Genomic DNA, 17,395 nt, shown 5'->3' with positions numbered 1-17,395 from the left:
AGAAACAGCCACAATGACCAAAAGACAGGAGGCAGAGCTGGAGGTCGCAGAGATGAAGATGTTGAGGTTCTCTTTGGGAGTGACCAGGATGGATAGGATCAGCAATGAGTCTATCGGAGGAACAGCGCATGTTAACTGTTTTGGAGAGAACATCAGAGAAGCCAGACTGAGATGGTTCTGTCATGTACAAAAAAGGGATAGTGAATATATTTGTAGACGGATGCTGAATTGGAGCTGCCAGGCAGGAGGTCTTGAGGACCAAAGAGATGATTTATGGACGTAGTGAGAGAGGATAGGAAGGTTGTTGGGTTACATGGAGAAAGTTGATTTGCTATGGCGACCTCTGGAGCGAAAAGCCGAAAGAAGAGGAAGACAGAAGAGGAATTAAGTAATGGTTTCAGCCATCAAGTAGAAATCGTTTTTTGCAAATTGTAGCGTGGGGCGGGGACTGACCAGTGAAACCCCAGAATTCTTTTGCGAATGATGCTGATGACTGTTGGAACTTCTCTTGGTTCTATGTTAAAGAAGTCCGTGGTTGAATGATTGTAAAATGTTGTGTTCAATGTATGACACTAACCTGCGCCGTTAGTAACCTCTGGCTAACTGTTAGCGCTGAGAGAGACACCCCCTGGGTTTCTACTGTTCGTTGTCTTTTAAATTAAAGCCATCTTCTAAAGACCATTTTATCCATGACTCAGATTGCTACTTTGCTCAACCCCAGCTAGTCACAATAAGAAAGTTCATCTGGCGTTTTATCCTCTATCTTGGATGAACAGATAGACCTACTGAGACAGACAGATATTTCAAGTTATTCACTCTTCACCTACTTTTCTTTTTTCACTCTTCACCTACTTTTCTTTTGATAGTTTATCTTGTTCTCCATATCAAGACCGGGCCAGTTGTGACTGATCCAGTGTTTTCACTCTATATTAAGCATTTTGAAAAAGCCCTTTGTTAAAAAAGTTGTAAAAATCGACTCTTTAATGTCCTTGGTTTAAAAACTATGGGAAGAGCTTTTTTGAGACTTGAAACAAAACCCATGTCACTATAGATGTATGGAGTTTGACTTGCTATATGATGAACTGTAATTTATTCATTTCTGTACCACACTTTTAGTACCGCTGTGTTTTTTAAAATCTATTTGACCTTTTTTTTATTATTATTATTATTATTCATTATATTAATTATACATACATACACACACATATATATATATTCATTTTATTTATTATATGGTGTACGTAAAATGTAGCTGCACTGTATTAATGTCCCAGGAAGAATTCCCCTCATGGACCAATAAAAAAATGTGTATGTGATGTAATCTGATCTGATATGAAATGCGATCATTATTAACCAGACACACTTTGTCACAGAACATCCACAAATGGGCACTGTGCAAGAACGGCAGGTAATTGGTGTTATACCACAAATACCCGGATGGAGCTCAGAATGACAAAACTGTGCCACCCACAAAGTTCAGTTTTCACTTTGGACCTTTTACAGTGAAAACTTCTTGTCCCGCCCAGAATCCCCCCCCCCCCCCCCCCCCGCCCAAAACAAAAAAAACAAAAAAAAAAAAAAAACGTCCACGTCCCAGAGTCACCGAGGACGACTTCCACCTCCACCTCCCCTCACGTCTCACCACTTGGCACCACAAGCTGGACACATCGTCTCACGGCACTGGGAATGGGATCTTCACTGAGCTCCAAGAAAAACTTTCGCTTTTTTCGGGTTTTCGCTCTGCAAAAGCTCCTCTTCAAGCTGCGGGGATAGTGGCGGGTGCAGGTGCGCGGCGAGCGTCCACTGGCCAATGCGCTCAGAAACGCACCGGTAACGGTCCCAGTAGTCGGGGCCGACTTCACCAGGAATTGGTTTCAACTAACCCCCTTCCCTCTGCAACAAAGTGGAAACCTTACCGTTGGACGGCCCAGACAGTGTATTTTTCCAAGCCACGGGATCTTCCTCTGAGGTGTGCGTAAAATACGTGTGCGTAAATATTGATGAGGTTTGGATAAAACGGTTTGATCGTAACATATCGATTTTTTGGAAAAAGAAAATTGTTAAAGAAGCCGTGCAGTCATGGCAAAATGGTTCAGGGATTTCCCCATCAACCTAAAAAACGGCAGTGAGCGCGTCCGATCGGCCTCCGAATCCGGCCCGCAGACGCGTCCCAAGCCGTCCCTTTCCCGCGAAAGTCTGAAGGTAAACCAACGCAAAGACGGCGGGGTCGGGGGCTTGCTAGCAGGGAGGAACAGGAAAAATTCGGCCACAGAGCTTGGCCGAAACGGTGGGACAGTCTGGGAGACCCTGGCGCCTGGAAAGGGGCGCAAGTGCACTAAAGTCGAAGCCTCAGACGAGAACCGTCAGGTCCGGACGTCAAGCCTGGCGCAGGCGTACATCAGCAGGATGATCAAGGTGGACAAACAGGACAAAAGTCACAAACTGAACGGGATCAGTGAGCAAAAGGTGCCGGAGAGCGAGAATGCAAAATCTGGGATTAACACCACGGTGAGTACCACCATCTAAAAGATGCTTTATTTAGAGGTTTTACACCCAAACACTTTTTAAGTGTAAAACTGTGGTTCCTGTTAGACAATTCCAATGAAGGAAGTGAATCTCGGATCAATATAAAAAAATATATGACATTAAAACTGATGCTTTTATATTGTGAAATGACCCAATTTACAGCTTACTTATGTTCACTCAGTGTGGTTTTTCGGATTTATTTCCTTTTTTTATGACTTTCACGGAATTTATCATGCTTATCAGGCAAATGCCACATTTGACCCTATTTTTAAGTTTTAAGAGTAACCTGGGATCAGGTGTACTCCTCAGATTTCACCTGATGATGAAGTTATTTGTATGTGACCAAAAGATCCCACCATGTAGAAAGCAAATACACCGTGAGCTTTCTGTCTTTTGTGGTGCCCCCCCACCCCGTACTGTCAGCCCTGTATTTAGTTTCCTGCGCTCCACAGAGAACACAATGAAAGTGTCACGGCACTGTGTCACATCAAACGGCAAAAACACAATGTGATGACCTCTTTGTCAAAATACCCCCCACCCCCTCGTCTCATCGCTTGTCACTCAGGTCCTCACACGCATTGTGCGCTGGTATCAGTAGCATCTGATTGCCCTTTGTGTCTAATGTTGCTTCCGGTCCCAGCTGATCATCCTGGAAGACTACGCAGACCCTTTCGATGCTGAGAAAACCAGGGAGCAGAGGCAGGCCGAGAGGGCGGGGATGAACGATGGCTACATGGAGCCCTATGATGCCCAAGTAATCATCACAGGTGAGATTGAGAGGGCAAAGGTCATGGTCTGACAGCCATGGCATTAATGCTTAAGCCTGACCCTCATTGTGCATTACTGGTATACAACCTCCATGATAAATGTTGAAATAGAAGTACTCATACATCTACCACATAAGGAAAGATCATAATACACGTAAGAAATAGAAATGTACATTTTTGATTCAAAAGAATCATTTTTAGATTTTTTTTTAATTTTAGGACACACATTTTCATGTGTAGACACATTCTCTTCCTTCACGTGGAAAAAATGCATATTGTTTTAGTTTCCTGTCATTTATTGGTAGTTTTTTAACTGGTGTAGTTCTTTTTTTAATACTAAATATCCTGTTAATTTTTTCAATGCTCTCCAGACTTTTTTGATAAATTTCTTGCAAAGTGCTCCACTTTGATAGGAAAAAGCTGTATGAGATGTATGTAAAACAAACAACTTTCCTATTGCAGGAAACAGCATACTCTATCTCAAATTTGTATTCTGTTTTTGATGTAAGCTCTTATCGTTTTCAAAGAAAATTTCATTTTTCTCATAAATCTTTTTTCTTCTCAGCATCTGCAAGCAGACAAAGTCAAGGAGTTTCTTTTCATACATTTTGTTTGCACCAAGTCTATTGCACATTCTTCCTAGGGGTCATTTTTAAAGTACCAAATTAAGCCTCATGTCTGCATGGTGACTTCCCTCCCGCTGGCGGTTGCTATGGTAATAGTGTTGTGCAGGGACAATGGGTGCAGTTTCCTCTTCCAACTTCCTGTCTCCTGCCTCTGCTTCCTTTGCCCCATTCTCTTGATAGGAAGTTGGCCCCATTGCCCCCTCCTAACACACACACACACACACACACACACATACACACACACACACACACACACACACACACACACTAACACACTGTACTCCCTTACGTGTGAACAAAACTGAAAACCTCGTCCAGAAACACGAGATGTCTCGCCCAATCACTTCCCAGCAGTCAGGAAGTGGGCTGTCCAGCCAGCCAATCAGCGGCCGTGTTGACCTTTTCTTCCTGTAACTCCATTGTTTCGCCACACAATAGCACAGACATTCAGGCTACCTGTCGCACGGCAAAGAAACAAAAGTCAGATTGTACTCATTGCCCATAGGCTACCTTCAGATATTATGCAGACAGACACTCTGTTGTGATTATATCTGCAATAAAATTACTTGTCATTTAATAAAAATCAATTGTCTATAATTAATGATGTCAGCACAGACACTAAACAAGGAAAACTAATTGGACTGACAGTAAAGACAAATAGAAAAAAAAATATTTTAAAGTAGCACATTAAGACAAATATTTAATTATACAACTCTGATAATAAGCTTGAGATAATAGAGATATTCATTATATTAGATACTGATAATACAATCAATTTTCATGTTGAAGCGAATACTAGTTATATGTCAAAATTAGTCCCCAAAGAACTAGTATTGTTTTATTTTGATAGGTTCATCAATTTTGTAGCAGAAATGTAAAATCAGGGGATTCAGACTCAAACTGCCTGTTAATTTTCATGGCAATATTTACTGTTTGACCCTCTAATCAATTATTGAAAACCATCATTGAAAACTTTGGCAGGGTAAAGAAAATAGTGGGAGCCGCAGGGAGAGCCTTAGGGGAACTGAGCCCCTCATCTGCATCATGGGTACAAAAATTTTTCAGACGATCTAATCTGTTTTTTCAAAAGTTAACCTTAATGGTGTCAGTAGGGCAGCTTGGGTTTGGTGCCTTGCTCAACGTGGCCATCAGTGATGGCGGATGCTGCAAATACTTGCATATGCGCAATCGAGCTTCGGATTTGTCAAAGTAACCACATGGCTTTCCTCCTCCAGAGGTCCGCAGACGAGGTTCCAAGGACCTCCTCAAAGTATGCGTCCTGCTGGACCGAGGCCAAGCAGAGAGGAAGCAGGAGGAGGGCGCCCCCCCTCCACCCAACATTTACGACACGCCATACGAAGGTGGACTGGAGGGCGACAACGAGGGTGTGTGGATCCCCGTGACCCGTCCAGAGTCTGACGTCCGGCCTGCCGGGGAGTATGAGCTGCCGTGGGAGTGGAGGAAGGAGGATATTGTCAGAGCGCTGTCAGGTAAAAAGAGGCGTGGTGGGATTTTTTTGCCACAGTAATTTTGTGTTTGTTTTAAAGGGGGAACAGAACAGGTTGGGTTGAATCAGTTTCCAGAGACCTGTGTACATCTTGCCTTTGTCTCTCTGCTCTTCTTCAGCTCAGTTTGAGGCAGTAAATTGTTCCCTCGGTAAAGAAAATGCCTCCAACTCCGCTCGCCAGCAGGGCCAGCCAGGACAGCAGTGGCAGCAGGGTCAGCAGGCGCAGCAGGGACAGCAGCCACTCACCCTGAGACAGAAAAACTGGAACCACAAATCCATTGTCTCCTCCTCTTCAACCTCCTCCTCCTCTCCTTCCTTTCCTTCGTCTCCTATCCTCAAGCTCTCCCCCATCACTCCCCCGTCACCTTCAGCCTTCCCCACTCTCAAAGTCTCCACGTCTTCCAGCCCTGGCAGACTCTCATCCTCGTCTCCTGTTTCCCCCATTGCCCCTCTGGAAGGGGAGGCCGTCAAGGTGGACCCCGGCCTGCTGCTGGAGAAGCAGAGGTGAGGAAGAAGAACTGCCATTTGAGGGGTTTTTTTTTTGTGTTTAGTTAACACTATTTCCAATTCATCTCTTTGGCTAAAACTCAAGCAGTGGGTTTGTCCAGCGTAAGAGTTTAATTTTTGTTTGCCAGTAGTTACTTTGTGACAAACAGTCTGTTTCAGTGTTTTTATCAGGAAAAATACCAAGTGGTTAAACTGTTAGTCTCTACCTATCGTTCTATTTCAGGTGATAAATTTTAATCTTTGTGAAGCTGACAGTCTTTTTGTTGTGAACAGTTACATGACTGCCTGTTCGCTTGATTTTTGGCGAACAAGCTTGATAATCTCTTGCCGTTTTTATCAACCTCTCCAAAGTTAATGTTTTTACCATAGTTTCATTCAATTGACCATCTTGTAGTTCTTGTCACGTTAATAATCCCAAGGTTAAATTTCGAAGTCTGGCTTAACGACCGTAAAGTTGTTTCACAAATGACTGCGAACAGTGTCTTGGATTTGGGAATTCGACTTTCTCAGGCCCCCCTGAAAGGTCAGATGGCCACCATCAAAAAAGTAATTTATGAGTAGGACTGTTTATATAACGCTGATGTCAAGCTGAACAGATGAAGAAAAAAAAACACATATAAACAAACTGAAAATAGCTGCAAAGCCTGTAATAATAAGATTGATCAAGCCACTGAGCAGAAAACAATTATAAAAGGTGGAAATACCTCAACTGGACGTTGAATTATTGACCAGTTTGTGCTGCGTTAAAGACCCCAGTTTCCGATCAAATCTGTTTCTGGTTTCATTTGTCAATCTTAAACATGTAATCTTATGTAACTGCTTTGTTTGCTCTGAACTCTGCTGTCCAAGTTGGAGTTGCTTGGAGCCCCAATCCACATCGATCAAACGTCTAGGTCACCTACCCTCACCGATAAATCGGCTGATGCATGAGCCCCATGGAATGGTAGTAATAGCAGATACATACACTCCCATGTAATGATCTGCATCTGTGAAAACATTAATTTAATGTTGGCAAAATGATGGTTTGACAAACTCGTCACGATTCACTTCAAAAGTCCGATAAACCTATAATACCCAACATGTATATTTCCTCATATTATGATTGACTCACACTGTATCATCGCTGAGTTTCTTTTCCCTCAACTGTTTTTTCTATAATGTACTTAATTTCAGGATTTTTTTCTTGATAATAGTTCTGCAAATAATAAAAAGATACACCTTCTCAAAGATTTTTAAATTAAATTTAATTTTTATGGTCATACGCAGTTGACAGTTATTTTACACATTGACTGCTTTGCAAGTTTGTTGCAAATACACATACATATTAACACACAAGTTTTTCCTAAATGTTTTATTATACATATTTATGAAGTCTGAAAGTCTATCTGTCTGAAAGGCAGTCAAATGTTCAGACATCATGCCATCAGGGCCAGAAATGTCTGTAACGACGGAGAGTCGACTTGTTTCATTGAAACACCTTTGGAATGGTGGCCTTTCTGCTCAGGCGGAAGGCGCTCAGAGCGTCCTAGCATTTGTCTGCCCCCGCCTCCACCCCATCCTCCTGCACCTCCCATCCTCCTCCACCCGTTCCCGTGTGCCACCGCTGAATGTCAGTGTGTCTTGCCTCATAGCACCATGGCTGCACACGGCCCATTTATATATGGCTCTGGCCAGTAAATGCTGTCACCAATGCCTGTCCTCCCCCTGTTTTGTTTGCACACTTATTTACCCATCTCAGGCTCACCTTTGACATGGTGAACCCATCCAGTCCACCACATTGATCTGCCGGTCTGATTTTCAGCGTCTGTAACCCATACATTTTTTTCATCTTTCTTCCTCACATTATCTCTCCCTCCTCCCCCTCCCTCGTCATCATGGCCTACCATTAACTTGACATCTGACTTATCACCATATGTCATCGTTCTATATGTCAGTGATCTTGGCCCTTCTTACTCATGCCCCTCTCCTCTCTTCTTCCACCTCCCTCCTCTCCCACCTCTCCAAGCTGGTACCATGGCAGTGTGAGTCGGCAGCAGGCTGAGGCTCAGCTGCAGCGCTGCAGGGAAGCCAGCTTCTTGGTGAGAGACAGCGAATCAGGAACCAGCAAGTACTCCATCGCACTGAAGTGAGTGTGCGTGTACTTGTATGTGTGTGTGTGTGTGTATATAACCCTGATTGAAGGGATGCAGAAATATTTAGATACATTTGCAGGCCTTATCTGAAAACTTGCAATACTTATGACGGTAAAATTAGCTAGGAAATCCTTAGCAAATATATGAAAATTATGTTAACCTGGCTACATATAACCATGATATTAAACAGAATATGTTGCTAGTGTGTTGACGAGTTATTGAGCAAGACACTGAGCCCCTAACTGCTCCCCTGGCCTGCTGAATGCCAGCCTATTGCTCATGGTTCATCCATGATGGGTTGATTGCAGAGAACAAATTTCCTCACAGGGATTAATAAAGGATAAATTATAATGAATATTAATTTTTGTTGTATTAATATTAAATTCCATTTCTGTTGACTTGGAATACCTGCTGTTTCTATTCATTTGTACACTAACCGAGAAGGTTCCTCCTGTCACTGACAGCAGTTGATGCACCACTCAACTGCTTTAAAGATGATTCTCAGGAGGATACACACGCGTGTGTGTGTGTGTGTGTGCGAACGCATGTGTTTATGTGTCATCTGTGGAGTCAACGCCACCTATAAGCATGCCAAGGACATGAGCCCTCTCCAGCACTGTGCCGCGATGCATGCGTACATGTGTGCACACGCCTGAATGAGCACGTGTCCTTGTTCACAGCTCACGCATTTGAGAGTCCACATCATTAACCTCATTTACACATTCAGTGAATGCGGATAACTCACGCCCTCATTTGTGGGAGGCAAAAAGAAAAAACTTCCAGTTCCTTCCAGCTGTGGTTGCTGCTCCTCCTGTCGATTTTGTGAGAAACCACAGGTTAATAACCTTCGGATGACCTTTGATTGTGATTCGGGTAACCATGGCAATTATAAAGACATACAAAAAAATTACATCCAGATGAATGGACTCACAATTTCAGACAATTTTTTCAACCCTATCCACAGGCTTAAGTATGGGTCGGAGTGAGAATTGGGGTAACCATGGCAATAAACACAGTACTTCAAATCCTGTGAAACTGAATTTAAAATGGATCAAACCCACATGTCTGAGAGAAGCTGTTATCTACATCAAATAGACAGTGACATTCAGAACTTCTATGGGAACTTTGAGGTCCTTGGTTATCATAGCTCTCACATATTATTTGTGTGTGTGTGTGTGTGTGTGTGTGTGTGTGTGTGTGTGTGTGTGTGTTAATTTTAGGACCAGTCAGAGTTGTGTGCACATCATCGTGGCCCAGACTAAGAGCAACAAAGGCCTTGGCTACACACTGGATCAAAGCAGTTGCGTCTTCTCCAGCATCCCTGAGCTGGTCCACCATTACTGCAACCACAGGCTGCCCTTCACGGGGGTGGAGCACATGACCTTGGAGCACGCCGTGCACAAGTCACACTAAGTGCACATAGACACACACTTACAGCCGCAGGCACAGCCACATTGGACAAGTTTATGGAGAGAAATATGTAAACATTCACGTGAACATGTCTGATTTAGGCTTTTCTAAGGAATTTTAAAAATACGAGAGTTACGTTGGGGAATGATTGTATCCTAGCACTGACTACTGGTCAACTCCAAAATCAACTTAATTTCCTCTGGGATCAAACTTAATTTCCTCCGGATTCTGATTCCCCAATACCATACTTACTAGTCTTTTACTTTCTTAGAGGCAGCAGACATCAGAAGCCAGCCTGTGTCAAAGTCTATACATTCTTCACTCTTCATCCTTCATATCAGTTTCCTTCACTGTTAAACTAGTCAAAGCCAAAATAGTCATTGGTTAACTGAGAAACTCTTTTGACCTTACTTGTTAAGTCGGACTACAGCTAGCTGAACTGGTCAACATGCTCATAATTAAAATATTTTTTTCTCTAGATGCTAATGAGGATGAAGGGAGAAGGCTTCCTATTGGCCATTCATTTCAATATAGAAAACCCCAAACAATCAGATTTTTTGCTTGTGATTCATTAGTAACATGTTGGCCCTAAGCACTGATACGGGTCACTGCATGTTGTGGCTTGCATATTGTCTAGTCTGCTTGGGCTTTTCATAGTAACTTTACTGGACAACTAGAAAGGCTACAGACTTATTACTACTTTGGCAACAAAATATTTTACTACTTTTTAACTACCATTTAACTGGTGAAAATAGCTATTTGGCTAAGTGTGGACATTTTAGACAGTGGTAGCTTCACTGGTTCACAAATGACATCAAAAATTCCACAGTATTTAGGCATTTACTAGCTGAAGTTACCGGTTAAGTGGCTCCCTTTGAGCCTTTTTTTCTGATAAGAGGATATTTTGATCTAGTTAACTACTGACTAGTGTAGTGTCAGATTAGTTAAACAATAAGGTTGAATGTATTTTGGCATCCACTAGTTTACCAGTAAGGATAAACACATCTGATTTGAAAGATATGGAGAAATCTGGTGTTTTGTTGATATTCATCCATTTCCTCTTCAAACGACGCAGACATCTTGGCAACCAGATCAATATTTTAAAATAAAATGACACACCACTCACTCTGGTTCAGTCTGGTAAGTTGCAGTGAAGTGCAGAGGTTCCATTAACTCCTGGGGAGACACCCTGACGGACAGCCACTGGCATGTTTGAGCACTTCCCCAGAGCATTTAGGTGTATTGTAAGATCGATACAACTGGTTGGAGCATATTCACTCATCTATCTGGCATGTCAATCAGTGTATTGATCGCAGCCTCCCCACCTGTCTGTTGACAGGAAGTGCTGGCAGTGAAGACTCTTTGGAGCGGTTTAACTCGGTCAACAGAATTGTTCCCGTGTACAAGTGAGTGGAAAGTACTCTAGCTTTAATCCAATTATAGCGTTTATTAATTAAAAAATCTATCTTACCACTTTTGAGCCTGCTGTACCCTAAAATATATACGTTACATATTGTAAGACATCTATTTGATTAATAAAGGAAATCAATTTTTAACTGAGTCAAAACTGTTATTAATATTCAAATCCAAGCAACATTAAAAAAAAAGGGTTTGTAGAAGAAAGCAGTGAAGTAGGAATGAGAAGCTAATCAGACTGAATCTGTGTGCATTTCTGTTGTAGCTGTAAAACCGTTGACCTGAGTGTGAAATCAATTACCGCACACACGTATTCAGACACACACAAGAACACACATTACACATTAGTGATCAACAGTCAGACATGCACACGTAAGCACAGATGCAAACATAAATAGCATATTCCCAAATAGATGTTAGGCACACACACACACACACACACACACACACACACACACACACAAACACACAAACACACAGTTGCATGCACACATGCAAGCATGTACAAACTCATGCACACGGCTGTGTATTTTGAACCTCAATACACACATTTCACAAAACAGGTTTAGTCTCACAGTGGTGCGTGAAAGCACATGTTCACGGTAAGGTACGTCCTAACCAATACACACAGGTGCAAATGTGTGTGTGCGCACTTGCAGGTGTGTGCAAGTGTTTGCGTATGCACCTTTATGACATTTGTGCACCCATGTGTGCATGCAGTCCTGTTATGAATGTGTGTATTAGTGTAGTGTGTGTGTGTGTGTGTGTGTGTGTGTGTGTGTGTGTGTGTGAAAGAGAGAGAGAGAGAGAGAGAGAGAGAGAGATTGAGATACCAAGGGAGAGGGAGTCAGTACTTCTCTGTTCAGGGATTACCAGGTTGCCATGGTGATTAGTTGGATCGAGGTAGGGCCATTTCTATGGGGAGCAGGAGGGGAGAGAGACTGCAAAAAGGAGCTGTGAGTAATAGCGGCCGTAGTAGCATTCCCCCACCAGATTTTGACTGGGTTGTTTTTTGTTTTTTTTTAAATTACCACATCATCAACAACAGCAACAGCAGGAATTAGAACAAGACTTTTTTAATCCTTTCATTTTCAGTTCAACTCTCAGGTCCAGCAACATTTCCAGTCAAACCGTCTTATCTTCTAAAAGTAGCATGATGAGGCAAATAACTCTCATTTGACTAACTGTAGAGTTTACCTCAAAAGAAAACTTAAAAATCAAGAAGACCAGGTTAAATATTGTAAAATCTGTTTTGTGTATAAACACTGCATAATTATGTTCTACATTTTAATATGTCTGGTGAACCTATCAAATGGGAAAAGTGATTACAACTATTTGTCACGTAACATATGTGTGTGTGTGTGTGTGTTTGTGTGCGTGCGTGCGTGCGTGCGTGCGTGTGTGTGTGTGCAATCATCCATCTTGATACAACTTTCAAAAATATCAGGATTACACGACCCAAACATTGATAAGATCCCCCCTCCACCTAAAAAATCATGAAGAAATTCAAATTATCAAGTTGAAGAGCAGTTCTTCCTGGGTTCTGATTAGCCACCCCTCCCCACTCCCATTAACGATTACGCCCATTAAGTGCACACTGGACGCAATACCCTGTTTGTTTGCTCTGTGATGCTTTGACCAGGCGGTGTGGGGGGTGGGGGGTGGTAGGGTTATGGTTTTGGGCAAGCTCTCCTCCTGGGTCTCCTTGCACCCGGCGGTCACGAAATGTTATGCAACAACAGAAGGGGCGGCTGCCTCCATCTGTGTGATCTGTCATAGCTGAATATTCCTTTTCTTCTTTTAAATCATCTATCCAATTTTAAAAGGTGTTCGAAATAAACCAGAACCACAACGATTTTATTTTCTTTTTTGAGATTTGTTGGTTCTTATAGCAAAACCCAGTAAAGCCAAGTAAAGTATGGTTCAAGTCAACTGATTTTAAGTTTTTGGAAAAAAATTGTGTCTGCGAGGTCATCAAGCTTAATGATCTCAATAGTACAACCAACAATGATAAAAAAAAAAAAGCAGAATAAATTTCCCTGATTTCTTGAAACAATTGGAGAAAATCAGATATAACTTTAAAAACACCCTAGGATCTGCAGAAAATAAGAAGCTGTCTTTCTTGACTCCTAAAAAAATAAATGCTTGCATTGGCCAAGGCTTGGTAATGGGTGGGGGGTGTTGGGGTGGAGGGGCTGAGGGGTGGGATGCGTTTCACGTTCAGTGATTGCCATCTCACTCGTATCTGGTTTGATCGAATATCTCACAGGGGTTTGACCTGAAGTTCGTTCATCCTGCCAGCAAACAGAGTGACAGAGGGACAGAGGAGAGAAACAGAGAGTTGTTGGGGAAGGGATTGAGGGTTGGGGGTGGGAGGAGGAGGATGAGCACTTGTGGGGGTCCCAGCTTTTAAATAATTTAGGGAGAGACTCGCAGCACTCAGTGCAGAGGAGGAGCACTGTCAGGTCAGCTCATTCACCAAGGAGAGGGAGGAGGAGGTGCATGCAAAGATAGCACAACAGAGGAAGGAGTTTGCATTGTGTGCACTTAACCACTGTGTGTGTGTGTGTGTGTGTGTGTGTGTGTGTGTGTGTGTGTGTGTGTGTGTGTGTGTGTGTGTGTGTGTGTGTGTGCGTGAGTGAGAGAGTCTTACCTTATACTATGTGTGCATGCATTTGTGTTTGGGTGGGGGGGTGGGGGGGGTTCATGTGTCCAGGATGAAAATAGACAAAAATCAAGGAGAAACAGGTCACCTCCTCCTGGAGGTGCTTTCTTTTAGTTGCCACGGCAACCGCCTCCACGCCCCTGCAATCCTGTTTATGTGGTTTCCTGGAGCCACAACATCAAAAGTGGATCACAGCGTATCATATATGACAAACAAATCTTAAATGTTTAAAACAAATCATTAACATTCTTGTAATTTTTTAGACAAGTTTTCAATAATTCCTTGAGTTTTCCCCCCAAAACTACAAATATATGCAAGCTAATTTTTCTCATAATTTTGTATCCTAATCTCTCTTTTTTCCTGATTTGTCTTGGCTAGTTTTTTGGTAACTTCCTGCGAAATTCTCTCTCATAATACATAATTTAAATTAGCTGTAAACTTATGAAGTTATTTCACTCCACTTTATAAATTCATAAAGGCCTATTAAACTTAGAGACAATTTGTATTTTTTTGTTTAAAGTTTGTTAAATGTTCTTTGTCAGTTGTTATTTTGCTTTTTTTTTGGCTTTTAACAATTCAGTGGGGGCTTCGAGAGAAGCCTTAAGTGGCCATTCCTTTACATCTTCTTTTACATCTTCTCGTGATAATTTTTTCTTCTCATCATCTTGAGACAATACTCAATCTCTTCTGATTACAATATATTTTGTGCTGTATATATCATTTAATTAAGCTTTTGTAGACTTGGTGAAGGAAGCCCCAAGTGCCCCTGAAATTGCCTCTGTGTAAATTAATCTAACCTTAAAGTATTGTGAGCTTGAGAAACTGACTGTTCTTTTCTCAAGATCATGGGAAAATCAATATGTTATCTCAAGAAAACAGGAAAAATAACATGTGAAGGGATGGATGCTTAGAGTTTCTTTACATTTCTCACATTTTGGATTTTTGATCTATGTATTCAATTAATAAACATATTTCAAATATTGTCCCTTATCAGCCTTTGCCACATTATAAAATGTTATAAATTATTGCCTTGGTAACAAAATAAGATGCAAACGATTTCTTTTTTTTTTTTTTGCATAGAATTAGATGAACTGGGCAATCTTTTTGACAGGTGGGCAATGATGGGTTCTAAGATTTGATAAAGGGGCTGGGCCAGGAACAGATGCATTGATTTCATAAAAAAGTAGAGAAACTCACATTCAGTTTCAGTGGGAACAGTGTTGTTGATCTCCCTTTTTTGCCAGTGTATCAAAGTCTGCAGTCAGCTTTGTTATGGCCGCAGGAGCCCCGGAGAGTCTGTAAATTAGCCGTCAACCTTATTGAGTTGACTGCTGACAAGCATAGTTATCATGCTTCGTGGCAAAATTACAGCTGGTATTGCATACTTTGAAAAGATAAGATAAGATAAACTTTATTGATCCCCATAAGGGAAATTCCTTTGTCACAGCAGCCTATCAGTTATAATGTCAAAAATAAATAAATAAATAAATAAATATGCATATAAATTTAATAGAGAGACAGATAGACGAAATAAGATAGCTAGACAGCCATGAGTAAATAGACAGTAGGGAGAACAACAACAGCAACATCAGGGATAAGAATGGATAACATAATGGAACAGTAAGGGTGAAAAATAGACAACCAGAACTAAATTAAAATATTAATAGAGTGCCAATAGCAATGACAAGAATCAAATAAATAAACAATAATAGGCAGGATGCATGCGGGCTGGGACCGACAAGGATAAGAAAGACAGTATAGTTAGCGCATGACATGTAAATGGGTGAGGTAGTGAAGGAGGTGAGGTAGTGAGGTTGTGGAAGCAGCACAGGTGCACCTCAGGCCAGTCAGAGTAGTGTGCTATCCAGGCTGCTGTTATACAGTCTGATGGCCCTGGGCACAAAGGAACATCTGCAGCGTTCGGTTCTTCACCGGGCTGGGGATGAACCGCAAGAATTTTAGGGAAAAGTTAAAATAAATGAGATTTAATTATCATTTAATTTCAGGCTATAACACCCAACAAGCTGTATGTGACCCACGGGCCATGGTTTGCCCATGCTTGGATTAGAGTCAAAGAAGAAACAAAAAACAATAATTAAAAAAAGATAAAGAAATGAAGAATTCTGCTGCTGCCAAAGCTATTTTAGTATCTGTTAGTGTTAAAAATAAAAACGGAAGAAAATGAAAAAATGTGGCGGCGCAGTGATTAATGCTTCGGCCTCACATCACAAGGAGCCTGGTTGGCTTCTGACAAGGGCATCTTTCCTTATGGAGTTTGTATGGTCTCCCATTGACTGCGTAGGTTTCCTCCAGGTTCTCCCACAGTCCAAAAACATGCAGGTTAATTGGGGGAAAAATGGGAAAATTGTCCCGAATGAATGAGTGAGTTAATTGTTTTTTGTCTATATATGTGGCCTTGTGACCAGTCCAGGGTGTATCCCGCCTCTCGCCAGATGACAGTTGGGATAGGCTCCAGCATCCCCCGTGACACTAAGTGCAGAATAAGCAACAGAAGATGGATGAAAAAACGTCACTAACGACAAGGTCGTTATAAAGTCACTACTGAGGAGCTCTCAATATTAGATGTGTGACGGAGGAAGGGAAGAGGGGAGGAGGAAGAGGAGGGGATTTGTTGGTAGCCTCGGAGCTTCACAGATATGCCACATCCCACGCGCACGGCCGAGCGGGCACACATCTGGCGTACCTGGAGTATTTTACAATTATTATTTTTTTCATACATTCCCCTCCTCCTCCATCCTCCATCCTCCTCTCACCCCGCACTTGGCCCGTGACGTCATCAAGCCAGGTGGCGAGCGAAACGAGCTTTGGGGTCGATAAAGGAGGAAGAGAAAGGAGGAGGAGGAGGCGTGCTCTGCGGGCGTGCGCAGAGCACCATCCCGGTGATAACACCTATTTTCGGCAGGCGAGCACGGGACGCACGGCGATTTTTTTTAAACACACACAAGAACAAGCACAAACGGATGATGGAAGGCTGCTGTGCCTGCTGCTCCTGCTGCTGGACGCCGCCGCCTGCGCCACCTCTCCTTCCGCTGCCGCTGCTGCTACTGGCTCTCCTCGCCATTGCGGGAGGTGAGTAACTTCGACGTCCGCGTCTGCGTTGCCTCCAGTGTGAATCGCCGGTAACGAGAGAGGAGACTGAGGAGGGGGGTCGCTGCTCTGTCACGGTTCTTCCCGCGCGTCCACGTCCCCCACAAAAAAGGATGGAATTAAAAATTTAATCTGCGTCATAATCTGCGCTATAATCCGTCATTTCCAGGTCCGATAGACAGTGGGCTCGCTGGAACAGCGGCTGTTCACTCAATCATCCGATGCTTTTAGATAATATAAAGGGAGAGAATATATAGAATCTATATGTTCGGCCAATGTTCCTCGTCATTTCTTCATTTTCATTCATCCGATAGATTGAAATAGTTGTGAGAAAAAATCAGATCGAAGTCAAGCCAGAGCAATTTTCCCCATAAACCAAGATTTTGTCGTCTTGTTTGCCCGTCTTGTTTTTCGGAACAATTCGATCCACTTCTTTGAGTTTTTTTTTAATTCATTTCAATTTGGGTCTTTTTTTAAACATGTTCTTTATTTGTTTTCTAATGTTATACCCCCCCTCAGCCCCCCATCCGAACACCTATTCTCCAGCTTTTTTATTTATGTTTTGTAATTCTCACTGGTGTTTTGGTAACTCACCCTCCTGATACCAAAGTACTCAGGAACATGCAAACTCAAACCTCTCCTTTTTCCATGTATTCATCTGTCTCTCTGCTACCCCTTCCTCTCTCTCCATCCTTCTCTCTCTGTCTCGCCCTCGTTCACTCTTTGCCCAT

General features: G+C 42.3%; 2 protein-coding genes across 2 annotated transcripts in view; both read left to right on the top strand.

Annotated features, from left to right (window-relative positions):
* Positions 1–1,929: 1,929 nt before the first annotated feature.
* she (Src homology 2 domain containing E) lies at positions 1,930–11,031 on the top strand. Its single transcript, XM_086155773.1, has 6 exons — positions 1,930–2,508; positions 3,167–3,293; positions 5,155–5,409; positions 5,546–5,930; positions 7,939–8,058; positions 9,286–11,031. Exons 1-6 carry the CDS (start codon positions 2,080–2,082, stop codon positions 9,476–9,478), a joined length of 1,509 nt encoding a protein of 502 aa, XP_086011899.1. The 5' UTR covers positions 1,930–2,079; the 3' UTR covers positions 9,479–11,031.
* A 5,162-nt stretch (positions 11,032–16,193) lies between these two features.
* The window catches only part of chrnb2 (cholinergic receptor, nicotinic, beta 2), a 35,756-nt gene continuing 34,554 nt past the window's right edge, over positions 16,194–17,395 (top strand). The window contains exon 1 of the mRNA XM_086155772.1: positions 16,194–16,646. Within this exon, the coding sequence (XP_086011898.1) occupies positions 16,538–16,646 (109 nt within the window). The 5' untranslated portion in view covers positions 16,194–16,537. The remainder of the gene's footprint in view (positions 16,647–17,395) is intronic.

The sequence above is a fragment of the Fistularia commersonii genome, chromosome 11, assembly GCF_037954325.1.
Source record: "Fistularia commersonii isolate RoL2024-O1a breed Wild chromosome 11, RoL_Fcom_v1.0, whole genome shotgun sequence".
Lineage (NCBI taxonomy): Eukaryota > Metazoa > Chordata > Actinopteri > Syngnathiformes > Fistulariidae > Fistularia > Fistularia commersonii.
Note: the sequence above shows the minus strand (reverse complement) of the source record. Positions and strands in the feature narration are given on the sequence as shown.